This window comes from Sus scrofa, chromosome 9 (assembly GCF_054392235.1).
Source record: "Sus scrofa isolate SSC_HxYL_T2T_F1_AM1 chromosome 9, Sscrofa_HxYL_maternal_Yorkshire_Landrace_v2.0, whole genome shotgun sequence".
Lineage (NCBI taxonomy): Eukaryota > Metazoa > Chordata > Mammalia > Artiodactyla > Suidae > Sus > Sus scrofa.
This window is the reverse complement of record NC_139391.1, coordinates 23,006,593-23,033,169: the sequence shown is the minus strand read 5'-3', so window position 1 is coordinate 23,033,169 and position 26,577 is coordinate 23,006,593. Positions and strand designations below refer to the sequence as shown.

Genomic DNA, 26,577 nt, shown 5'->3' with positions numbered 1-26,577 from the left:
TACTGAATAATCGAATGAGAGTGTATGAGATAATACGCAGGGCACGAGGAAAAGGGACAGATCTTAGAGAAGACCCAGCAACAGCTATTGTGTGTGTAGCTGTAGATGAAAAGGAGCAAATCAATTGTATGCTTCTAAAAAGAAAACAAAAAACTCTCGGAGGGAAGAATTTCATGGCGAACTCATTGAAAAGTACAAAATTTCAGAGAATTTTTGTTTGGACAAGGTTGAAAAGATCCTTAAAAGAGAAGAAGGCTGTCTCTCTCTCAGAGCAGTAAGTCATATTATTGTGCAGTTTGGGAGAACTGTGTTGAAACTGGAACATGAATGAGTCCTCTTTCTTATAGAAGTATCAAGAAAGAAATGCATGCAGATTCAGACAGTTAACCAAATATACTGGGTGGTAAAAGTCACTGCAATTAGGACTGAAATATAGTTCCTTAAATGAAGATACGAAATTGTTATATTGGTATTCTTTTATTTTAAAAACAACATCTCCACTGATTACAAGTGTGGACTCAAGGTGTGACCTTTTTACCAAGAGATTGGATTATAGCGATTGGATTACGTAGGTGTCAAAAAGTTTCACTTCAATCCTCGACTTGATGTGTTCAACTCTGCAAAAATCCAATCATGGCCGCCTATACCTTTTCAGAGTTTGATAACACAATCACTTGGAGGAAGTGGGAGTGGTCTTTCGAGTGTACATAAACCCTCAATCAAAGGGCTCGGTCCATTCTTCTCCAGAGCCCAGAGCCCAGAGGACAGAGCCCAGAGCCCAGAGCCCCGAGCCCCTGTGTTTGGAGTTGGCTGGGCTGTGGAGACTTTAGAAAGTTCCTGCTGCCAGGAGTTGAGCTGGAGAAAGCTTTGGACGGAATTTCACAGAATTACTTCTGAACAGGAGTGGAACACTTTATTAACCTGTACCCAAAGGTGAGCACTGAATAGGGTAAAACTGATTTCTGCAATTTTCACTTTGAAGAAATTTTAGTGGTAATCTTGGACAATAAAGATAGGTTGTTTTTTTATCTCAAAAAATTTTATTTATAAATGTATCTGTGCACCACCACATCAATGCTATTTTTCAAAAGCTTCCTTAAAGATGATTTTTTAATTATTGGATTAAGCATTTGCTCAATATCTGGCTACCCTGGACAAAAAATATATTCTCAGCCTTAGAAATGTGTAGCCTTTCCCATTCTAGTTCTCATAGACAGGGAAAATAATAGTAATCCCATCAATAAACAAAATATTTAGTCACAATGCAAGATACTGAAAGTATGTCTTATTTAATTTAAATAAGTGTTTAACATGACAGATGGTAACAAAGTGAGGAAATTATTCACAGATAATCTTTGGGCTGATCCGGTTTTTTCCAAACGGTCTTCACATCCGTCTTGATGATTCTGCCCTGAATATATTATTAAATCTAATGTTTGTGAAGTGAATTTTCTATTTCCTTGATTTCCTCTTCCATTGATTGACTGTCAGTCTTAGAGTCGGTTAACTTATCACGTGGATGGCATTGTCAAAAACCCAGCTCCTTCACTTGTCTGCTACCCTCCAGTTGTATGCTTTGGACTCTAGAAGAGGGCGCTTTGTAGGCAAACAGTGACAGCCCCACTCATCCTCATAAAACACTGTCCACATTAACATAAAAGAGTGGACTCTGCTCATAATTCTATCACTGATGGAAGAAGATTTTGAAAAAAAAAATCCGCCTAAGAATAATCTTTTCAAACATGATTGGCCAAATAGAATCAAATGGCCACATAACCGATCAATGCAATGGCAGAGTGATCAGGTGGTGGGGGGGTGTTTAGGTGAACTGTGACCCACACTCTTGGCGGGGGGGGGGCATTGGGATGGTACTAGAGAGCTGGAACCCTGATGGAGACGCTGTGTTGGTCACATCAATATGCCCTCTGAATATCATGAGGATTCTAGCACTCAGCCTCCTCTCTCTGTTGTATGCAATACTTTGCCTGTCCTGCCCTATACATGAGCTTACCAGTATGAGTGGAGGCAAATAAGTCTCGTGCCTCTTGATATTTTTACTGGGTTTGAAAAGACACTTCTTCAGGACGCATGGCAACATCATGTTCTCTTTCTTTTCTTCCTTCAGAATCATGGGTTCCAAAAGCTTCCAGAATGAATTCACCTGTTCTCTCTGTGATAAATATTTCATAGACCCAGTCACTCTAGGCTGTGGGCACAGCTTCTGTATGCCTTGTCTCTGTCTCAGCTGGGAGGAGGAAGCCCAACACTCTCCTCGCTGCCCTGTGTGCAAAGAAAAATCCCATCAAATGAACTTGAAAACCAACATCGTTTTGATGACGCGAGTATTCCTAGCCAGATTAACAGGCCCCGATGACTTGCCAAGCCCTGAAGAACAGACCTGTGAGACACACATGAAACCCAAGAACTTCTACTGTGAGGTCACCAAGGATGTGCTTTGTTTACCCTGCTCTAAGACAAAGGAGCATGTGGCTCACCTTCACTGCTCCATTGGGTGGACAGCTGAAGAATACCGGGTAAGCAATGGCTGAGGGGAACGTTTGAATCTGGGGGACTCTTTATGTGGGAAAGAGTGCAAAAGAAAGTGAAGATAATTAGTCTTCATTCGTGTAGAATATAAATCATTATATATTCACCTGGACTATATGCCAAGACCTAGAAAAGTATTGCATACAAAATGGTCTCAGTCTTTTGCTTTTCTTTTACTTTTTCGAGCTGCTCCCACACGGCATATTTAAATTCCCAGGCTAGGGGGAATTGGAGCTTCAGCTGTAGCTCTATGCCACAGCCACAGCCATACCAGATCTGAGTCACATCCAGAACCTACACCACAGCTCACGGCAATGCCAAATCCTTAACCCACTGGGCTGGGCCAGGGATTGAATCTGTGTCCTCATAGATACCAGTTGGATTCCTTACCTCTCAGCCACTGTGGGAACTCCTGTTTTCAATCTGTTTTCAATCTTAAGTACTTAGGTTTTTACATTTTAAAATCTTTCAAGTTGAGTTGGTGGTGGTGATGAAATTGATCATGTTTGGAATTGTGGTGAGTCAGTGTAAGACCAATATGGACCGAACTGTTCATTTTAGTGACTTGTTGCTCCTTGGTAAGGAAATGTACTGGTACCCCCGAGGTCTCAGGTGACATCCCTGGCCATGCTCATCAGGTTAAGTATCTGGTTTTGCTCTGAGCTGTTGTGCGGGTGGCAGATGGGGCTTGGATCCCAAGTTGCTTTTGCTCTGGGGTAGGCCAGCAGCTGCAGCTCCAACTGGACCCCTAGCCTGGGAACTTCAATATGCAACACATGCAGCCCTAAAAAGCAAAGAAAAAAAAAGAAAAATTTTAAAGTCCTGCATATTAGACAATTGGGCTTAACAGTAAGTAAGTTGGCCCCTTGCCTTCTCTAGTGATCATTGATGAGATATTCCCAGACCTTCATCTGTTGGTGTATGCAATTTTCAGTAACAGCTTCTCTGATACACACATTGTTGGTTCTTTTGCAGCAGAAACTTCTGAAGCAAATGAGGTGTCTGTGGGTAAAGATACAGCAAAATGAAAGAAATCTCCGCAGAGAAACCAGCAAAATCAGGAATTGGGAGGTAAGCAGGAAACTGGTTTCATTCAGCACTAGCTTGGGACATGTAGGGATTATTCAAGAAAATCGTGAATTAAAAATCACATTTAGAGTCTGCTCTGAGTGGCTCCAAGAGCAAAGGCTTTTGTCTAATCATGTACAATGAAGTACTTCCCTTTGTTAGGATTTCTTTCTAAAATCAAAACACCAAGGTAAAAGATTTGATAATGTATTTGATCATTGGAATAGTTCCTCAAAGCAAGGTCAGACTGTAGGTGAAATCTTATATAAGACAAACTAAATAGATTGAATAACTAGAATTCTTTGTATGTTATAGATCTCAATTACAAAGTCACATGTACCTATTAAGAAAATGTAGATATTTGAGGCAAAGTGGTTGTAATCAAGTGTTTGACATCAGGTGCAATCAAATAAAACATGAGTTGAATTTTAAAAATAGGAGGAGTCCCCAAATTTCTGCTCAAAATGAATGTACCAAACTTCTAAATACCAGAATACAAATAGTAGATAACTGCATTGGATGATATATACCTGATTATATGACTTAATTTATTCATTGTCAATCTAGGATTATGTGACTCTACGGAAGACAACTATCATTGCTGAATATTGGAATATATGCCAGTTCATTGACCAGAAAGAGAAACGTTATTTGCAGAGACTAGACGAGGAGAGCAAAGAGATTTTTCAACAACTCCAAGAAAGTCAATACAACATGGACCTCATGGGGAATCTCTTAAGAGGATTATATGAGGAACTCAAGGATTTGTGCCATAAACCAGACATGCAGATGATCCAGGTAAGGACTGAGGAATGGTGCTGCCTGATTAATATGCATCATCTCTCTGCTTCCACCATGTGTTGGGAATGATGCCCTCTGATGCTGGGATATGATATGTACATGTCTGGGGAATGCTAATGACCAAGGACCCTTTTGTAAAATACAAGGATAACTAGGGATTGTGGAAAGTAGGCAAAAGCAATCTTGGAGAATAATTCCTCTTAAATTCTCCTAATATACATTCAATTGCTGAACCACAGAAGCTCCTTTGAGGATATATGTGTCAGTAGCTGGACCTAAGAATAGTGAGAAATTTGGAAATCTCTACAACACACCTCCCCTTACTGCTTCCATGTTATAATGGGCTGAAATTTGGATGCACTCACCCTTGATAATAAGAGACTAAGACTCCGCTGTGAATTGTGTGAAGTGTGCTAAAACTCGATCTCTTCTGTTTCTCTTCACAGCGTTTTGAAATCATGTTGAAAAGGTAAGTTGGCCTTTCTTTTCAAGTTCTGGGAATTGCCCCTGTGATGAGTTAGTTGATGCTGAATTGGGAGTATAAGTTATCATGACACCATAACCTCTTTCATAATATATGTATGCTCTCATTTCTCTAAAGGTAGGAAGAGCTCCCTTGGTTGTTTTCCCGAAATTGGAGCTGGGCAGGGATTCTATGCAGAGGTCACAACTATCCTCCCTGCTTTTCGTTTTTAGAAATGGGAAAAGTCAGGGAGAATATGCCCAAGGTCAGGACAAGATTACGCGCAAGAAATAGGGATTTCAGAGAAACCTCCTGTGGAATCAGGGAGAAAGTGGACACAAGGCGGATCATCAGGGTGTGAGGTTTCTGTGTGTAGCACAGGGAACTTGGAAAGGCAAACTGTGGTGCAGTTGGAGCAAGTCAGTCCTCGGGAAGAGGATCCCTGCCAAGCTAAGCTCCTCAACCTCTGGCTGTGGTTATGGACACCGAGCACTTGAGTGGTGATGGATGGGCATTAAAAGTCACAGTGCCTTTCTTCAAATGTCCCCAATTTCAAGCCATTTTTCAAAGCTCTGTGATGGGCTGAGAGGAACCAGATGCAGTCTCGATTAATCTGAATTGGATGCTAGGATTGTAGTGCTAGGACATATTTTCCTAAAATAAATGGCCATTTGCTGCATTCCCTAGTTTGGGGAGTTACATTGTTGGCCCCTGAATTTAATTATAAGGATTTAAATCAAAGAGTTTTCGGAGGGAGGTAGATGTAATGATTGTGATGAAAACTTTGATCTCTAGAAGAGTAACTGTTTTCTTCCTGGCAGGAGTGAGAAGTTGCAGCTGCACATGCCCCAGCCCATAGTCCCACAGCTCAGTTCCTGGCCCATCGCTGGTCTGATGGACTGGCTCCACCAATTCCAAGGTAAGAGGCAGCCCTTGGAGAGCTGTACACTCCCCTCTGTTAGGGTCCTATGATTGCCTTTTCCCGTTGCTCCATCTGTAGATTCTTTGCTGGGAACATTTATAAACAAATGTACTATAAATAATGGTAAATATAACTCCTAAACAGTGATTACTTTTCCTTACATAAGGATTTTGCATTTCATACATGCAAAGTTACAATAAAATGAAAGACAAATTCTTATTATAGAAGAGTAATGCATAATAATGCATAATGAAAAGAGCTGATTGGTATTTGGAAAATAGCCATTTATGGTAGGTTCCAGTAGGGTTTCTGGAGAGTAAAGGGTAGGAAAGATAACTGATGGTCCACAGGGGACTAAGGTATAGTGTTGAATGCTCACATGAAACAGGTAACTGCATGTACTCTGGGTACATTCCAAGTTGTGGGTCATCGAAGTTACCACTGCTTGTGAGATGCTCAGCGTTTTAACTTGGTTTACAATATTGTTTGTAATACATCGCTTTTACAAAGAGCCTATTTAATTCACATAATGCAAATGCTTTTTATGATAAATTTTATTAAAAACATAATATTAAAATGTAGACACATCAGCAAAGTAAGCTGACAAGTTATTTCATTAGATTTAATCATTTTTTCAAGATATGCTGGCAAAAAATTCTCACAAAGGAACCATGACAAAAATATGAATTTTTCTTTCATTTTGTTGTAACTTTGCATGTGTGAAATGAAAAATCCTTATGTAAGGAAAAGTACTCACTGTTTAGGAGTTATAATTACTATCATTTTAATTATTGTACATTTTCTGAGAAGACGGGCATGCTACTTTTGCTTCTGAATATCAATATTTTATCAATTGCCAATTTCAAACATGCCAGGGAAATAATGCCCACAATTTGGCAATGTGCCACTTCTCTCTATCTAGTGTATGTATGTGTGTGTGTGTGTGTGTGTGTGTGTATAGTGTGTGTGTGTATAAACACACATATATATAAACACACACAGATGTATATATTTAAAAATTAAGATTTCTTCTATTTTGTCTGGTTAAAATATAATCATGAAGACAGACTAGTAGACCTTGGACAACAAAAGACTTCTAGAGCTCTCTTGCTGGCCTGCCTCTTATTTCTAGTAATAAGCTGGGAAACCCAAACACTACATAAAGCTCATGTCCATTAGGAATTTTCAACACTCCTTGTCAATATGACTTTTCCCTTTGTCCTGCAGTATATTTCGCCTCAGATAAGGAAACAGTCACTCGTCACGTCCCTGTGTTTGAAGATCTGCAGCGCTGGCTGTCTGGTCCGGATCGTCCTGGTGTGGACAACACGCCAACAAGGCTTAAATATTTCCTCGCCTGGGGAGCTGAGTCGTTCACTTCCGGTCAACATTACTGGGAGGTGAACATGGCCGGCTGTTGCAATTGGGCCATTGGACTTTGCAATGATTCCTGGGCAAAGAAGAATGACATGGCACTTGAGTCAGAGGGCATTTTCCTCCTCTTTTGTATCCAAGAGAATCAGCAGTGCAGTCTCTTTACCTCCTCCCCACTAACCCCTCAATATGTCCAAAGGCCTCTGGGCCAGGTGGGGGTGTTTCTGGATTATGAGGCTGGTCTCGTGAGCTTTATCGATGTGGCCACCAGTTCCCTCATTTGTAGTTTCCTCTCCTGCTCCTTCTCCTCTGCTCTCAAAGCTTTTCTTTGCTCTGGACACCCATGATCAGGGACAAGTCGGAAATCTGACCATGGGTGTCGGGAATGTCCATAGCTGAGATTGTTCATTTAGTACCTGCTTGATTTTCTGTAACGTCACCTTCCTTTATGAAATGTATTGATTGAGTTTTGTTAAAGGCTTGATATGTTGGAGTTCCTGTCATGGTGAAGTGCTTAACGAATCCGACTAGGAACCATGAGGTTGCGGGTTCGATCCCTGGCCTTGCTCAGTGGGTTAAGGATCTGGCGTTGCCATGAGCTGTGGTGTAGGCCAGTGGCTACAGCTCCGATTAAACCCCTAGCCTGGAACCTCCATATGCCACAGGAGGCGGCCCTAGAAAAGGCAAAAAGACAAAAAAAAAAAAAAAAAAGACCAGAAAAAAAAAGAGGGGTGGTGGGCTTGATATGTTAAGTATGTAAGTTTTTTCAGTTTTCTTCAAATAAAAATAATCTTTCTTGGAATACTGTGCATTGTGTTTATTTTTCTTTTTTGGCTGCCCTATTTTTTAATTTTATGTCCTACCTTTTCACTTGATTTTGATGGTAACTGGAAGTAAAAGAACTCCTGGATATGTTTACCTTGTTCAATGGGCTGAAGCAAGATCCTGGGATTCTTCTCATTGGTAGACTTGAAATTCTCTTCTCCCTGCTACTTATCAACTAAATCACAGGCCTTCATGTCCTAGTCTGAAAATCTCTTTTTCTGTGCTACTGTTTTTAAAGTTTTTGGACTAAATGAGGGCATCTTATTGCACAGATGCAGTACATCTTATACGTGTCGTTATAAAACTCATAACCTACTACTGGCTTTCACATCTCGTTTACCCTTCGGAAGATGGTTTATGTCTGCAGTTTGCACAGACAAGTTCTGATCAAGTAGCACAAGACTATATAAGTGAAATATATCTAGTTGAGTAAATTAATAGATATACAGGGTCATAAATTTTAAAATGTTATAATGCTGTTAAAAAGCCTTTTAAATATAACCAAATCAGGTGAAACAATAGAGATTATTAACAAAAATGTAATCTAGGCTATGTTTAAAATGTATAGTTTTCGCAGACGGTCTATTACAGACACACAATAAATCCATGAACACATATCTTAACAGAATGGCATTAATAGAGAAAATTGCATATTTTGGATATTTTAGGAATTTTTAAAAGGAAAGCTATAGTCAGAAATCTCGAATTTTCAGTTTGCAGATGAGACATTAAACGTTTTTCCTGGGTAAGAGGAAGAATGCTCAAGACAAAAAGTGCGCTTCAAATGTTTCTAAAGTTAAGCAAATCTTAAAAGTTTCAATACAATGGTACATTCTACCATGTGATCTATATGATTCATAACTACAATATGATCCAGTACTTCTAATTCTGGATTATTTGTTTGAAGAAATCAAATATGTATAAGAAAACAAATACGTACCTCAGTGATCATGGCAGCGAATATGATTTCTCGTGCCCCTTCATCAGCAGTTAGTTTGGCATTTTCTCCCCCTTGTGTGCTGCACTGTTATGTATTGAAGGTTTCTATGTATAAATTGCTGGAAGACAGCTTTCTGTATTTTTGAGATTCAATTTATAAACATACTCAGGTGCCTTGGCTAATTTCCCCCCAGGTTATAGGTAAGAGAGGCAAGTACCTCAGAGAACTGGGTGAGTAGAAGCAGACAAGCAAAGAAAAAAGTTAGAAATATTCCCCAGGTGGAGTTCCTGCTGTGGCACAGCAGGTTAAGGACCAAGGGTTGTCTCTGTGGAGGCTCATGTTACTGCTGAGGCTCTAGCTGTATTCCCAGCCCTGCACAGTGGGCTCAGAATCCTGCACTGCCACAGCTGTGGTGTAGGTCACATCTGTGGCTTGGATTCAATCCCTGGCCTGGAAACTTCCATATGCTACAGATGTGGATGAAAAAAGGGGGGAGAGGGAGAAAGAAAGAAAGAGGGAGGAAGGAAGGGAGGGAAGGAAGGAAGGCAGGCAGGAAGGAAGGAGGATAGGTTCCCAAGGAATGATACAAACCTGTCTGATGTTTATGCAGGTGCACTATCATATGAGGAAAAGACTTTGATGAAACCAATTCAGGTCATTGGCAAACACCATAATAAACCTGTGGCCCCCATAGGAGAAACTTTGCAGGAACCCTCTTTGCAGGAATGGTCAGAGCCACTGTCCATGAACCAGCCTCTGTACCTGGAATTCAGTGCAGGAACTGTCGCTGCAGTGATGGACAGGCTTGGCCACTTTTGAGGTGAGTGCAGCCTGTTGGTGGGACCACCCTTCCACGTCCTTCAGTAATGGTTTCGCATCAGCACTCTGCCTCTTTATTGGTCTGCAATTTAGGAGAGGAAAGCAGCCTGTGAATAGGCATTTATACAGTGTTCCACAATGATAATATGGACATTTACAGGAAATTTTTAATTTCTTTTCTAATGTTTTTTGCTTACATAAAAAAAAAAAAAAAACAGGAGTTCCCGTCGTGGCGCAGTGGTTAACGAATCCGACTAGGAACCATGAGGTTGCGGGTTCGGTCCCTGCCCTTGCTCAGTGGGTTAATGATCCGGCGTTGCCGTGAGCTGTGGTGTAGGTTGCAGACACGGCTCGGATCCCGCGTTGCTGTGGCTCTGGCGTAGGCCGGTGGCTACAGCTCCGATTGGACCCCTAGCCTGGGAATCTCCATGTGCCGCGGGAGCGGCCCAAGAAATAGCAACAACAACAACAACAAAAGGCAAAAAGACAAAAAAAAAAAAAAAAACAACTTCTGAGTGGGGTTTGTGTGTTCTTTAGTGTTAAAAGTAGAGCCGTCAGTTTCTTGATGTTGCCGAGGATTCCCTCATACTCAGATGAGTCCTTCCATTTCCTTGTCATGTGCTATTCTGTGTGTGACTTCTGTTGTTTAAAATTATTTTGGTGAGGAGTTCCCACCGTGGCGCAGTGGTTAACAAATCCGACTAGGAACCATGTGGTTGTGGGTTCGATCCCTGGCCTTGCTCAGTGGGTTAAGGATCCGGTGTTGCCGTGAGCTGTGGTGTAGACCAGCAGCTATGGCTCCGATTGGACCCCTAGCCTGGGAACCTCCATATGCCTCAGGAAGCGGCCCTAGAAAAGGCAAAAAGACAAAAAATTAAAAATAAAAAAAAATAAAATTATTTTGGTAAAGTTCGTCCACTCTGTTGCATGTAGTAATTGTTTTTATTTATCCTAGTACTTTACTACATGAGTATTCCACAATTTATCCACTCTGCTGCTGATAAACATGTTTATTTCCAATCAGGAAAGCATAAATACTGCTACCAGGGAGACACTGCGCATATCTTTTTATTGATCATATGTACCTTTGCTACTAGGTGTGTAACTAGGAGTGGAATCGTTGAGGCATAATGCATAAGTTATGCTTAACAAAGAGTTTTCCAAAGTGACTCCCAGTTTAGACACTTTTAAGCAATAGATTATTATGTTGCTTCCTCCATTCTTTTGCCACCACTTGCCATTACATTTTCACAGTTTTTGCCACTTTGTGGTTTACATTGTGGTTTTAATTTGCATTTACTAGATGACAAATGCAGTGGAACATTTTTCATAGATTTATCAGCCATTGGATATGCCTTTTTGGTGAAGTGAATGATCAATTCATCCTTCCCTCCATTTTTCTACTACTTTTTTATTTTTTGGCCTCATCCATGGCTTGCGGAAGTTCCCTACAGGCCAGGGATACAACCCACACCACAGCTGCAGCCAGAGCCACTGCAGTGAATCCTTAACCCTACTGCACCACCAGAGAATTCCAATTTGTCTTGTTTATGTTTTGTTGTGTTTTTATTGGCATTTGGGCTTTTTCCTGTCTCCTCTATAGAATTATTTGCTGGATGTAGATATGTCAAATACCTTCTCCCATTACTGTCTTGCATTCTCAATGGTCTCTCAATGCACAGAGTTCTGAATTCTAGTGCAGTCCACTTTATCTTCCTCTATGTTTAGTAACGTAGGAAAACTACTTAGGAAAACTTTCTCTGAAAACGACCTACTCTTAAACTTTTCTGAGAGCTTTACTTTTTTTTCCAGTTATGATTGCAATAATGTGGAATTTTTTATGCCATGTGATGAAGGTTAAGACATATTTTGGATCTGGCGTTGCTGTGGCTCTGGTGCTCCAATTAAACCCTTAGCCTGGGAACCTCCATGTGCCATGGGTGTGGCTCTAGAAAAGAGAAATAAATAAGTAAATAAATAAATTTACATTTTAGTATAAACAATTCTAGTCTCCTCTTTCATGACTTTATGAAACTGTATGTTTTTCTTAAATTGAATGGATTTATTATTTGTGGGTTTTTTATGTTTCATTTAGAAACAGTTTTCACTGCATTTACTGTTTCATCTTTTCTGAGATCAAGGGCTCCTGCTTTTTAACAGTAACAATATGGATTTTTCTTTTAAAAAACAAAAGTGTCTAGAGAAAAATGTAAGTGGTGCGACAGAAACATATTGAATCAAAGATAAGTTGCAAAGGCTTCTGGTCCCTGGATCATGCAAAAGTCCTTCAGATGAAGTCCTACAGCCCAGAATTCCTGGTCACTTGGGCGGGAGTGAGAGCAGAGCCGGCCTTCAGACCCTCTTACCCTGCAAGTTTGGAGACTTCCAGCCCCAGCCTCTCCTCTGTTCAATGTCCCGCTTGGAGATGGACCCTTCCGAGTCCACGTGGGAGCTTAGGCTCTGTCCTTGGTTCTGGCACGATGGCTCCAAGGAGCTGCCTCCTTCTAAAGAAGCCCACAGTCTTGAAGAAAGCCATGCCTTGTAGGGAGAACGTATTCTGATGGCGAATCAGAGCATTCAGGGCCATCGCCGGGTCCCGTGGGCTCTTGCTCTCAACCACAGAGAGTACCCGACTGAGGGAGAAGGGCTGGGCCGTGGCAGCGCTCGGAAACCCGGTTTCCAGGAGTTTGGCGAGAGATGCTTGTCGTCCCCACTGATTCCAATTTGGTCTGGAAAATGCACGTTAAATCTTTAAAAATAATAAGCTCTCATATAAACCTAACAGGGTTCAAAGCCCAGGGAAATGGGAAAGAATCTGTTTCTCAACCTGACAAGGAGGTTGCAGTAATTGCAAATAAAAGCAAACTCTAGGTCTTTCCCTTAGAGATTGAGATGTAACTATGGTCCACATTTTGGAAAGATTATCTGCCTAGGATCCAAAACATTATCGCAATGTCCTGGCCTCTCCAAAGAGCAACGCAACACTGACAGGGATAAAATACCTAAACCTAAGTCTGACACTTCATACTGTGTAGACAGCCATAGACAGCTGATGATGTACTTGTGAGAAGCAAACACTGCTTTCCACGGATCAATAGGATTTCAGCAGAAGGGCAAGGGTATTTTAATTGGGAACAGCTTGCCTTATGGTAATGTGATCATTAAGTACCTACCACTGTGCTACTTCTATATAGATACTCTTTTTTGCGTGTTTTGTTTGTTTGTTTGTTTGTGGTTTGTTGGTTTTTTTTTTTTTTTTCTCTTTAGGGCTGAACCCATGGCATATGGAAGTTCACAGGCTAAGAGTCCAATCCAAGCTACAGCTGCTACAGCTACAGCCTCAGCAGATCAGGATCCAAGCCACTTCTGTGACCTACACCACAACTCAGGGCAGCACTGGATCCCCGACCCACTGAGTGATGCCAAGAATCAAACCCACATCCTCTTGGATACTAGTCAGACTCATTTCTGCTGCACCACAATGGGAACTCATTTTCTTCTAGAGCCCATACTGTTATCTCTACTTCTAATTATATGAACATTTCTTACATGTTCAAATAATCCCACTCCAGAAGTGTAAACACCTCCATAGTGTAAGTGTAAAAACATGAGAAATCATATTATGTGTTTACCCACTGCAAAGAGAAAGCCATCATTTTACTGTATTGTTTTGCTCATCCTTTTATTTTCCCACCTTTTTATTTTTAAGCTTTCCAAAATGTTATGTATCTACAGTCAGCCTATAATTGAATTTTGCTTCGTGATTTAAGTTGACAATTTTTTCTTTTAATAGGAGAGTTAAATGCATTTTCTTTTTTTTAATGGCACAGCCAAAAGAAAAAAAAAAAAAAGGATTGAGGGAACTAATACAAACTTACATGGATGACTATACACTAAGTTAAAAAATAATTTATATACTCATGTGTCCACATTATTGTAAATAAAAATGAAACAGCAATATATGGAAATACCCTCAAGCAAACTGGGTACAGACATTAAGACATATCCAGATCGAGTAAATAATTCAATAATTTAACTTTATGCAACCCTGAACTCCAGCTGATCAGCAGGCAGCTGGAACTGTCAACCACGGACAGGGAGCCTCAGCTGCGCCCAGGCAGCAGGCGGCCCGAGATCACCGTCGGGCCTGGGGTCACAGGCGTCACCATAACTAAGAGGTGCCAGCCTCCCTCTGATATGCGGCGAGCGCCCCTGGGACCAGGGCCAGGGGAACCCGGCACCAGTTAGTCTCGGGCTCGGCCGGGCTCGGCTGGGCTCAGGCGGCCTCGGGTGAGCTCGGCCGGGCTCGGGCAGGCTCGGGCAGGCTCGGGCGAGCTCAGGCGGGCTCGGATGGGCTGGGAAGGGTTTGGAAGGGCTCAGATTTTCCAGGTAGGGAGGAAATCCAAAGGCTCCCCAACGCGGGCTGGGGCCGAGGCTCCCCTGGCCCGAGGTCCTCCCCTTTCCATCCTGGAACTCTGCCTGCCCCCAATTTTTTAAATATGATGCAACTTCCGGGAGTTCCCTTACGGCTCAGTGGCTTAGGGATCTGGTATTGTTGCTGCTGTGGCTCGGGTTGATGCTGTGCCTGGAAACGTCCACATCCCAAAGCTCAGCGCCCCCCCCCCCAATATATGCAACTTCAGATCTTTTTCTCTTTGTTAAAAACAGCTATAGATATTTGCCCTCAAAAATCTCCATTAGTGGTACTATATTTTAATATATGTTTTAGTTATTTTTATAGGGTCAGACCTGCAGCATATGGAATTTCCCGGGCTAGGGATCGACTGGAGCCACAACTTCGGCCTACATCACAGCCACAGCAATGTAGGATCCCAGCTGCTTCTGCGACCTGCACCACAGCTCATAGCAACGCTAGATCCCTAACCCACTGAGCCAGGCTAGGGATCAAACCCACATCCTCATGGATACCAGTCAGAGTCATTTCTACTGTTCCACAAGGGGAACTCCAAATATATCATTTAAATTTTAAGTAATATGTCAGATAATAATCATTCTGATTGAAATTGAAACTAACTACCAAGCCTCTCTGGACATTAGGCACTAAAATGAGCCCACTTCCCTTTCATAATCTCTCTTCTCCTGAAGTAGGAGGGGGTCACGATATTGACAACTGACTATGAGACATCTCAGTTTCTCCACACTGTCCAATATGTAATATGTATTTGATAAATGAGGGGAAAACTAACTGAAAAGTAATTAATCATAAAGGAGTGAAAGCCCCATTTTACAGATGGGGAATCACAGTCTCAGCGAGATTAGGGGTTGATCAAGGCCATTTAGCCAGCTTTTTCTGCTACACTATGACCTCTCAGAGATTCAGGACAGAGAAGATGGAAGGAAAGAGAAGGTTATATGGAGAACAAAAGGGTGGCACTGGGGATGCTAATAACATCTATTGAAATTTCCTAAGTACCTGAGGACATGCCTTCTTTTATTTACTCCTCTTAACAACAGTGTGAGTGAGATACTAGCTACAGATGAGAAAATGAAGGCTTCGAGTATATTACAGCAAAAATTAGAAGTTCTTTTAGTCAAAAGAAACCATTATAGGAGTTCCCTGGTGGCTGAGAGGTTAAAGATCTGGAGTTGTCACTGCTATGGTGCAGGTTCGATCTCTGGCCCAGGAACTTCCACATGGGCAAGTGCAGCCAAAAAATAAAAGCCAGAAGGAAGGAAGAGAGGGAGAGAGAAGGAAAGAGAAAAAGAGAAAGAAAGAGAGAATGAGAGAACGAAAAGAAAGAAAGAAAGAAAGAAAGAAAGAAAGAAAGAAAGAAAGAAAGAAAGAAAGAAAGAAAGAAAGAAAGAAAGAAGGACAAAGGAAGGAAGGAAGGAAACTATTAGAATAGTAAAAAGGCAAGCCATGTAATGATGTAGTGGGAGAGGTTATTTTAATACATTTATTCCACAAGAGCCTTATATCCATAATATGTGGTTGTCCAATTGTTCCCGCACCACTTGTTGAAAAGATTGTCTTTTCTATATTGAATTGCTTTTATACCTCTGTCAAAAATCAGTGGATCATGCTGATTGTGGGTAGATTTTGTGGGTATATTCTGGGGTTAACTATTCTGTTCCATTGATTTATATTTACATAAGGTAATTATTGACATCTTATGGCTCAAGTCTGCCATTTATTGTATGTTTTCTTCTTGTTTCTTCTGAGTTTTTTCACCTCTGTTTTACTTTCCTAGCCATTCTCATGGATAATAGTCAGGTTCCACATGCCATGGGTACTGCTGAAAACACATCTTGAGATTCCCTGATGGTACAGTGGGTTAACGATCTGGCATTGTCCCTGCTGTGGCCTGGATCACTGCTGTGGGATGGGTTGATCCTGCTCCCTCACTCATGCCCTGAATGAGGAGTGACTCATGCCCTGAATGAGGAGTGCAGGTGATAGGCATGGAGAATGGAATTCTAGGACCAGGGATTCAGCAGGCAGACACAGCAAGACATAGCCAGAAAGTAGGCTGTATAGGAATCAGAGTGCAGTGGGGAAGCCTGGGAGCAGGTTTAGCAAAGGAACTAGAGCCCTGGGTGGGGTGGGCATGGAGAGGAGGGCAGTGATTCCAATCAGTCTTCCCCAGTGTGCCCGAGCCTTCAAACACACACACACGTACACACACACACCCAGCTTTCACGGGTGTGATTCCAGATTCCTCTCCTGGTTGCAGAAGAGGCATGGAGCCATGTGATAGGTGAACCTGCAGGGACTTGGCTTCAGAGGCCAAGGCAACCACAATTAATTCTTGTGACTGAATTTGTGGCCTGCACATTTCAGCATTGTCATTGCCTACTAGTCTGCTAACTTAGGGTCCCACAGCCCTAACCTGGGGACAGACAGAGCTTCTGGAGGTTCCTGAAAAGTTCTTAGGGGGCTGGTACTATCCGTGGCTGGAGAAGTTGAGATGGCCATCTGCAGCATTTGCAGATGGCATGTGAATTATCTTTCAGTTGAAAAGGATATTAATCTGTGCTATTCTATTATTCTTATTTAGGTCTTGTAGAATAAATCTAACTAATTTTTCTTCATACCTCATGAGAATACTAATACTTCAGATTGCTTTTCTTTTGCATAAAAACTCGACATCAGCCCACAAAATGGGTTAGAACTGATCTACAGGAAAATTGATGTTTTGCTGTTTAACAAGAACTTATTTCTGCATCCTACATGGTGGGTGTGGTTTGAAGAAGAAATAACAGAATAAATAAATGATTATGTGGCCCGCATCAAAACACTTCCAATCTTTTGCAAAAATTTGTAGTCTGGTATTCATTGTCAAAATGTTATTCAATGTATTTATATTTTATTGTCACTTTTTATTATATTTTTATTTAGACACACGTAATTAAACTTTTATATTAGTTTGTTACATTTTAAAAACATAAATCAAATAAATTGCCTTTAGCTTTATAGATTTTCTTTGGAAAAAAAAATTTTTGTAGTGTTGATGTGGCATATGGAAGTTTCCAAGCCAGGGATTGAAGCTGCACCACAGCAGTGACCTGAGCCACTTAACCCACTGCACTACAAGGAAACTCCAGTTTGGAAAAAAATATTTAACTACACATAAAATCAACCCCTGGAAAAATATTGTGTTTATAAAGGTAGACTTTGTCCCCAGATTGTACAGGGGCCATACAAGGGAACATGCACCTTGGATTTCTCCTGTGGCACAGTGGGTTCATGATCTGGCATTGTCACTGCAGTGGTTTGGGTCACTGCTGTGGCATGGGTTTGATCCCTAGCCTGAGAATATCCACATGCTTCAGCTGCAGCCAAAAGAAAAAGGAGGGGAGCACATGCCCCTCCATAATCTGGCTCAGGGCTTAGGGTCATGCAGGTCCAGGGCAGATGAAGGCCAAGTTCACCAGGAGGCTTAGGTACTGCCCCTGGTTCCAGCATCCAGCTACCCGAGGGAGCCTGGCTCCAATAAGTCCAGCTCTAGGCTCCATGGTAATGAGGAATTTCCGGCCTCCTGGAGCAAAGCACTGAGATCCGCATCTCACTGAAGCCGCCTGGGCATCGCAAAGTTATTAGTAGGAGGAGCCAGGGGCCTGGGCACCCTGCCCTTTGAGCTGCAGGGCCTCAGACACCTGCTTACTTAGAGTACCTGGTGGTAGGAGAGCGCTCCCATCTCCTAAGGACTGCATCTCAAGACGGTCTAAGGAAAAGGCTTCTGCTCCATTAGCCCTGAAAAATCCCCAGGAGTAGCCAAGGCCCCGGGACCAGCAGGAAATTTAGGGCCTAAAAGGAGCAGTTTTCGGGAGCTCACAAAATGTCCTGGGTGCATGCAGCAGCTCCTGGCAGTACCAAGGGATCCTGGTGGCTTCTTAAGGGACTGGGCACAAGAGGAAGGTGATCTGGGTGGCCTCACAAAGGCAATCTGCCCACAGGGAGGGCTGGGCCCCTGGAGGCTCAGCTGCAGGAAGGCAGGCTTCCCACAGGGACACCGCTTCTGGGCTAGCAGGGTCCTGGGAACCTTTGCGGTGGTGATCCTGGGCTCCCTGTCCCGGTCTCTGCCTCTGCAGGTGCTCAGACTTCGACAGCTCCATGTGGTTTGCTCCAGAGAGAAAGCTTTTCTGTGGGAACCCGAGCAGGCTCCCATACTTAGCAGGACTGCAGGGAAAGCAGAGAGCAAGGCTCTGTTCACCCAGAAGTCACCAGTGGTGCATGTGCAGGAGGGAGGGTGGGAGTGGCAGGGGGTCCTAGAGCCACTCCCCTCCCCTGTTTTTTTTAAACACACGGAGTCTACACCACTCATCTCCAGTCCCTGCAGTACCAAGGACAGGGGCGGGGGTCACAAGGCTGCTCCACTCCTGGACAGAGCAGGCAGATTAGGAAGGCCTCACATCCCAAATTGTTCTAGAATCGGAGCCCCAATGAAAGAGCAGCTCAGGAAGAGAGAATCCTGTAAGGTGGATCCCTGGCATCTGCATTTTTTTCCATGAATGCCCAGCGCTGATCCGTTTAAGGTGAAAAAATCAAAAGTTTAGGCTGAGAAGGTTCTGGAAAGCAAGGTCTAATTCAGTGAAGCATCTTCGTCCCGAAGCCAACAAGGCAGAAATGCCTCTGGGGATGAGTTGCTAGATTTCTGGCTTCAATTGAATTTCTAGGGTGAAAGGAAGAAGCCGTCTGGGCCGGCAGTGAGAAGTGCCTCCCACTCTTCTCAGGGAGTTTTTTCAAACTATTTTTAGATTTGGCAGGAAAAGAGAAATCAACATAACACTTTTGTAACACTCTTGTATATGGGAATCAACTGTGAGCCAGGCATTTTCTAAGCACTAAATCTAATCTTAAATTAGATTCTATGTGATTGCAGTTTTACTCCCATTTAGGAAGGGGTTGGGGCAGAAACCAGAATAAATTGAGACATGGCCTCAAAAATTAGTGCCCAGGAGTTCCCATCATGGCTCAGGGGTTAGCAAACCCGACTAGTAACCATGAGGTTGAGGGTTCGATCCCTGGCCTCGCTCAGTGGGTTAAGGATCCGGCGTTGCCATGAGCTGTGGCATAGGTCACAGACGCGGCTTGGATCCCAGGTTGCTGTGGCTGTGGCATAGGCCAGCGGCTACGGCTCAGATTCAACCTCTAACCTGGGAACCTCCTTATGCCGCAGGTGCGGCCCCAAAAAACAAAAAGACCAAAAAAAAAAAAATTGTGCCCAGAGGCAAAGGGTACTGATAGAAGAAGAAACTAATTCAAATGGAAAAGTTCAGATTTTAATATTTTAATTTATAATTTTGGATAGCAGTACAAAAAGTCTCATTGACAGCTAAGAGGATAAATATACAAAGGGAAAAGCCGCTGCCCCCATGCCCCGCCCACTTGCAAGACAGGGAAGAGACAGCGCCTCGCTTCGGAGAGCAGGGAGGTTGACAGCAAAGGCAATTGTCCCACGCGCAGTCCATCAAATCTTCCAATCCCCAGGTCCCCTGCAGGAGTCCCGAGGGCCAGGACCACCGAGAAGGGAGGAGTCACAGGCCCCTGGAGGTCCCTGACACCTCTGGCAGCCAGAAGGTGAGGAGAGCAAAACGTCTCAGTCCAGGCGACACAGTCGAGTCCAGGGCGCCCCCCACAGGCCATTCAGCGCATTGTTTGTTCCAAGCTTCAATGCAGGAACTTTCTCTGGGAGGAGACCTGGGGCAGAGGGAGGAGCCAGAAACTCCTGCACCAGAAGCTTCTTTCCAACAGGTCCTACTCTGCATTGAAGACGGAAGGGAAGAAGGCAGGCAATGAAAAGGGACAGGGAGAGGAGCCCTTCCGTTTGAAGCCGATGCCATGGCCTTTGGCTGGAAAGTTCTCTGTGCCGCCCTTTTGATTGTGAACAAAGCTCAGTTGGAATCTGAGTCCGAGGAGTCCTCTGAGGAAGAAGAGCTGGAGCTACTGTCCTGAGACTCACGATCCTCATCTTCATCCCTGTTGCTGTCTGAGGAGTTTCTGCCTTCCTCCCTTTCCTTAAGGTCCTTTTGTTCCTCTGATGCCTGTGAAACATTTTCTCCAATAGTGTCTGATGATTCCGTCTCTCGAAGGCCCTGGTCCCCTCCAAGCCCTCCTTGCAGATTCCCTGCTGATGGGGACTGCAGATCCATCTTTCTGATCTTGGGGTCCGGGCCCCCTGGCATGCTCATGTTCTTACGCTTACTGTAGGTTCGCTCTCTGTAAGCAGCATATTCTTCAGGAGACAGAGTCTGGAGCCAGAGGTCGAGGTCCACCTTGTACTGTTTCTGCAGTTGCTCAGCCTGCTTCTTGTAATGCTCCTTCGCGCTCTGGGGGACCCGCTGCCAGAGTCTACCAATCTCCACCATGCGCTGCCAATAGGGCAGCCCTTTCAGCTGCCAGCTGGACCACAAATCCTGGTGGAACTTGTGATATCCATGCATGGGGGGCTTCTTGGGCTCTCCGTGGAACTTCATCGTCATGGATACCTTGTTTCTGGGGGGAGACCTCACTTTTTGCACATTGCCCTGGAGTCTGGATTGGCTTCCTTTGGGGACAGCAGACTTCCTGGACTTCTGGACTAGATCAGGGTGCTGTTCCTTGAACTGAGCCATTTTTTCCTCAAACTCCTGTTTCTCCTTCTGGAAATCTTGCGTATATTTCAGCTTCATCTGCTCTGGCAGCTTTTTGTATTCTTCAGACAGGACCTTGGTCAGCTCCTGGTTGCTCAGCTGAGGGTGTTTTTGGAGGTACTGGGGTCGCATCTCCGTGAAAAAGCGAATGTAAGAGGTCAGGGGCTTCTTGGGGAAATCAGGATGCTTCTCGAGTTTTCTGCTTTTGTGAGAACTGTGAACATTTTCCTTTGCTTCCAAGACTAATTCTGACAGAGTCCGAAGCTTTCTCAGGTTATAAGAAATCTCTAACCATTTTTGTTTGCACATTTGTCCAGAAAATGCTTTAAAAGCTACTTTTTCCCAGTCCATCAGTGACTGGGCTGTTTTGAATGTGTGGCTGTCATTGGATGGAAGGTTCTTCTCCATACGTTCCAGTAACTTCTCAACGTCTTCTTTGGACCAGTCACCTTGCCCTTGAGACAACATCATTTCTAGGTCTTTGGGGCACTTATGTGGTCCCAGAAGTTCAGACACCTCAGCAAAATCTCACACTTCTTAGCTCTCAAGATGCAGCAGGTGACTGCCTGCAGTGTGTGTGATTCTGTTTCTGGGGAGAAAGAAAAAGAAAGTTACCCTCCTATGTGATACCTGAGAGAAGCACATGCCATTTGGAATATGTCCTTTCTGTTATTTAATTAACATTTTAAAATGTAAATGAAAACTGGCCCAACTTCTGAGCTGAGATTAATATTGAACATTAAAAAGCATTAAAAAGCTTTTTCTGCAAAAATAAAAATCCCTGGCCAAGGATTGGATCTGAGCCACAGCTGTCACTGAGGCCACAACTGTGGCAACACCTGATCTTTTAACCCACTGCACCTGGGTGGGACTGCACCCATACCTCCATAGTGAACCATGCTGCTGTAGTCAGGTTCTTAACCCACTGAGCCACAGCAGGAACTCCTAATATGTTATGTTATATTAGATATAGCATAAGGAAAATTAAAACTCAACAGAAGATGAGAGATACACAAGTGAAAGGTAGGATGACAGTTTTCTATGTATTAAAATAGATGCCAATAGTGGGAAAAGCAGAAAACAGCACAGAGCGCTCAGGAGATTTTAATGAAGGAAATACTAACATAATTATCACCCAGCAAAGGGAACCTACAAGCAGTCGAGACACCCTAAGTCTCGCCACCATGGGAAGATGAACCTGAAATGGAAAGCAACTTTTAAATGAAATTCAGGAATGACTAATATGTTTGTATATCTTGAGAAGAGCTTTTCAGTTCAGAGAGTTTGAGGGTGAGGGTGTGGTGGGCATAGAGGAAGCCAGAGAAAAGAAACTTGTCACCTGCAGAATGAAGAAATGCTATAAGAAAAAGGAAATGTACGCACAGCACACCTCTTGGAGGAGCTGTGCTTTTTTATGAAAAGATGGTAATTGATACAACACATCTAATCAACACACAATGGAAGTCCGATAGGATGATGAAGGGAAGAGAAGTGTAACCGTGTGCGGTCAGGGTCAGTGCGGGAAAGGGCTAAATATTTCATTTCCGGAACAGTCAATGGACAGTATTTATATGAATTAATATTAAAAACAATCATACACAGTGAGACTGCGACTCTGTTTGGTAGAGATATAAAGATGAGGAAAACATATCTCTCATCAGAGGCTCACGGATGTGAACAAATAAAATATCAAAAAAAACTGGCATTATGGAGAAATGTGCTGGTACTTTTGGAGCTGGCAGAGAAAGCTCTCCTCTGCATTTTGTCTCCTACACCCAGGCACAAAATAGTCTTCTTACCACCCCCTGAGAGAAAGTGGTAGCATACACACACACACACACAGACACACACACACAGTATATCTAAACTCAACGAAGTTAGCTACGTTCAATATTCCATTTTATTCTCTTAAAGAACTCCCTGGTGGAGCAGTGGGTTAAGGATCTGGTCTTGTCACTGCTGGTTTGATCCCTGGCCTGGGAACTTCCTCATGCCACACACCCAGTCGAAAAACAAAAAACAAAAACAAACCAAAAAACCCTCCCATCTTTCTCCAAGAAAAATAATTCGCATTATATTCATCTTTGTGTAACGACAATCTTCATTTCTGAGACTTCTAACAAGTGGCTTTTCTCTTTGACATTGACACCTTTGTCTGAAGTGACCTTCGTATAATGGGTGTCCCCTGCTTAGACTAGCAGATTAACATATTCTCATTCATGTCAGGTTGACTGTCCTGTTGGAAATGTTTCCACATGGCAAATACATACATCCCAAGTTAAAATAAAAATCAGTGCCATCGAATATACTGTGCTTTAAAACAGAGGACCGAAGGTTGTCCAAACGCCCCTTTAGATCAGAGCGAGTTCCTACTTGTCTCTGCATTCGGCTATGCAGTGTGTCACCAGCGTTATCTTTTCACATCCATCAGTTCCTGGATTGTCACTGGGACCTTTAAAGACCAAGGTTGCAACCTTTCCTGAAGAAATAGGACTCTTCACATTCTTCACAAGTTTTTGCACTCAAGTTTTAGGTATCACGCCAAATGTAAAACTGCCTATCTAGGATTTCCCGTCCTGAAGACCACTCTGCTTTTGCAGCCAAGAAATCATGTTAACAGAAACATTTACACTCATTTCTAAATTTCAGACATTTGTAGATATTAAAATTCTATAGCTCCAGAGTGAACTGAAAATTAATTACATAATTCTTATGAACTAGGACTATTTCACCTGCTTAAGAAATTCTTACGTTGGCTGACTGTTAAATATTTTTATTTTCAAGGAAAAGAAACACGCAATCCTCTATGCAGAACTCTTTACTAACCAGAAGATTATAGAATTGGTCTCATCAATACCGGGTGGAAATTCCATCCAAATGGGTCAGGACTTCTGTGTTATTCAGATGGGGCAGCAGCTGAAACTCGTAGAGTTTTCCACGGTCTGGCCAACTCCAAAGGTTTCTGAACGAAATAAACATTGCTTTGGAAATGGCTTAATATCAGGATTCTGAAGCCCCGCCCTGATTAGGTTACCGCAGTTCCCTTGCATACCCCAATCAACACTGACTGGATTAACACCTTTCCTAATCTCCTAAGCAACCCACTTCCAAAGTTTCCAGGGACTGGTTTATCCTATTCATTGATTTTTATAATAAACACCCATTCATGTCTGATTTTGAGGGTCCCATGTGCTTCTCCAATTCCCTCCGCACTTGATTATCCTACTTCATCCTTCCATGGCTCCATCATTTCTGCCCCCTTTTCACTCAGACCTAGGAACGAATAACACATCATGTTAGACTGGCCAGTTTAAGTCCCTTCAGTTCTGATCAATTTTTGCCACTCTGGATCGCTTCGTATATTCAAAGGTTAGATTTTGAAACACTATTTATAGGTCAAAAATTGGAGAGAACAGGGCAAACCACAATAAAAGACATTAGCACAAGGAGAGCATATGGTGATAAACAGAACCTGTAGGGTATCAATAAGCAAGTGATATGAAAGCCAATGCTTATAATTAGACACAAATTGTTTCTTTCAAAATAGTAATTAAATTTGGATTATTTAAGTATGCATCCGGAGTTCCCGTCGTGGCGCAGTGGTTAACGAATCCGACTAGGAACCATGAGGTTGCGGGTTCGGTCCCTGCCCTTGCTCAGTGGGTTAACGATCCGGCGTTGCCGTGAGCTGTGGTGTAGGTTGCAGACGCGGCTCGGATCCCGCGTTGCTGTGGCTCTGGCGTAGGCTGGTGGCTACAGCTCCGATTCAACCCCTAGCCTGGGAACCTCCATATGCCGCAGGAGCGGCCCAAGAAATAGCAACAACAACAACAACAACAACAAAAGACAAAAAAAAGACAAAAAAAAAAAAAGTATGCTTCCAATACAATTTAAAAAGGCATTAGATATTAATTCTTGCTGACAGAACACTTAAAAGTAGTCAAAGGCAGAGTTCCTGTCATGGCACAGTGGAAACAAATCCAACTAGGAACCATGAGGTTGCAAGTTCAATCCCTGGCCTTGCTCAGTGGGTTAAGGATCTGCTGTTGCTGTGAGCTGTGGTGTAGGTCGTAGACGCGTCTTGGATCTGGCGTTTGCTGTGGCCATGGTGTCGGCCAGTGGCTACAGCTTTGGTTCGACCCCTAGCCTGGGAACCTCCATATGCCACAGGTGTGGCCCTAAATAGACAAAAAACGAACCAACAAAAAATCAAAAACACACACACAGAAAAAACTAGTCAAAGGCAGGGCTCACCATATGGGCTTGAGTAGGCAGTCCCCACTAATTAACACAAAAAATCCCCTATGAAATTGTAGTGATTTCACACTTGAACTCAGTAACACTTCTGGATTGTTTCATAATGTATGCTTAATAGAGATGTTCTCGAGTGTGTTTTTAGACCAGTAGTAGCCGCAGCAGCTGAGACATGTTGAGAAATTTAAATTCTATAGCTTCATCTCAGAGTTACTGAATTGGAAGCTCTGCTGGCAGCGTCCAGGAATATCTGTTGAAGTCAACCCTATAGTAAATTGCAACCCTTGCTGCAATTTGAGAAACACTAACCTAAAGCTTGTCTTCTCTCAGTCCATCAGTACACACACACACACAGTCATGTATATTTACACTCATGTATGTCAATCAAATATCGTAGAGAAGAACACTTAGTTCAGCCTCATCCAGATGCTTCTGCTTTCCTTGGTGCTAATACTGAGAAAATTTTCAGCACAAAGAAAAATCATCACCAGTTGGGCATCCTATTTAGAGGTGGGGTAATTTTGGGGAGTGTCTGACTTATCCTTCCTAGCAATTGGTTTCTTTCTTTCTGTCATCACCTCTGATTCTTGGGGGAAAATGTCAATCTTCTTTGTATGTTGGTCTTTTGCAAATTAGAGACCAACTGTTAGTATTGCTAATATATATATATTTTTTTGTCTTTTGTCCTTTCAGGGCCGCACCCGCGGCATATGGAGGTTCCCAGGCTAGGGGTCCAATCGGAGCTGTAGCCACCGGCCTACACCAGAGCCACAGCAACACCAGATCCGAGATGCATCTGTGACCTACACCACAGCTCACAGCCATGCCGGATCCTGAACCCACTGAGTAAGGCCAGGGATCGAACCTGCAACCTCATGGTTCCTAGTTGGATTTGTTAACCACTATGCCACGACGGGAACTCCAGTATTGCTAATATTTAATCTTTAAGGATCAGTCTCGGTGCACTGGGCACAGAGACATTGATGTCAGAACTGCTGCTTATCATGAGAACGCTGCAGGTTCTACTTCCTTGGACATTTGTTTCACCACAGCAGCTTTCACAAGACGGGACACAGTGCACCCACACAACTGTTTCTCCTGCAGCTGCTGGTCTACACCAGAGCCACATCAGCAGCGTGGGATCTGAGGTGAGTCTGTGACCTACACCACAGCTCATGGCAATGCCAGATCTTTAACCCTTAACCCACTGAGAGAGGCCAGAGATCAAACCTGCATCCTCATGGATACTAGTCGGGTTCTTAACCTGGTGAGCCACAGTGGGAACCCACTTTGTTTGTTTGTTTGTTTGTTTGTTTACTCTGCTCCTTAAGAAATAGAAAAATTTGGAATTGCCATTGTGGCTCAGTGAACCCAACTAGTATCCATGGTTAACGAACCCAACTAGCATCCACGAGGATGCAGGTTTGATCCCTGGCCTCGATCAGAGGGTTAAGGATCCAGCATTGCCAT

At 43.1% G+C, this 26,577-nt stretch overlaps 2 protein-coding genes across 2 annotated transcripts; one reads left to right on the top strand and one right to left on the bottom strand.

Annotated features, from left to right (window-relative positions):
• Positions 1-2,129: 2,129 nt before the first annotated feature.
• Positions 2,130-7,522, top strand: LOC146399788 (tripartite motif-containing protein 43-like). The gene is made up of 6 exons (XM_084978587.1): positions 2,130-2,534; positions 3,523-3,618; positions 4,183-4,413; positions 4,863-4,885; positions 5,701-5,798; positions 7,029-7,522. The coding sequence occupies exons 1-6, from the start codon at positions 2,130-2,132 to the stop codon at positions 7,520-7,522; spliced, it is 1,347 nt and encodes a 448-aa protein (XP_084834713.1).
• Positions 7,523-19,490: 11,968 nt separating this feature from the next.
• LOC100623257 (upstream-binding factor 1-like protein 1) lies at positions 19,491-23,818 on the bottom strand. Its single transcript, XM_021062624.2, has 2 exons — positions 23,680-23,818; positions 19,491-21,442 (listed from the first exon to the last, which is right to left on the bottom strand). Exon 2 carries the CDS (start codon positions 21,322-21,324, stop codon positions 20,116-20,118), a length of 1,209 nt encoding a protein of 402 aa, XP_020918283.2. The 5' UTR covers positions 21,325-21,442; positions 23,680-23,818; the 3' UTR covers positions 19,491-20,115.
• Between the last annotated feature and the right edge of the window lie 2,759 nt (positions 23,819-26,577).

Bases quoted from the DNA above. Each gene is read 5' to 3' on its own strand.
- LOC146399788 (XM_084978587.1), top strand. From the start codon at position 2,130: ATGGGTTCCAAAAGCTTCCAGAATGAATTCACCTGTTCTCTCTGTGAT. The intron at 2,535-3,522 runs GTAAGCAATGGC...GTTCTTTTGCAG, and splicing joins GGACAGCTGAAGAATACCGG to CAGAAACTTCTGAAGCAAAT. The intron at 4,414-4,862 runs GTAAGGACTGAG...TTCTCTTCACAG, and splicing joins CAGACATGCAGATGATCCAG to CGTTTTGAAATCATGTTGAA.
- LOC100623257 (XM_021062624.2), bottom strand. From the start codon at position 21,324: ATGATGTTGTCTCAAGGGCAAGGTGACTGGTCCAAAGAAGACGTTGAG.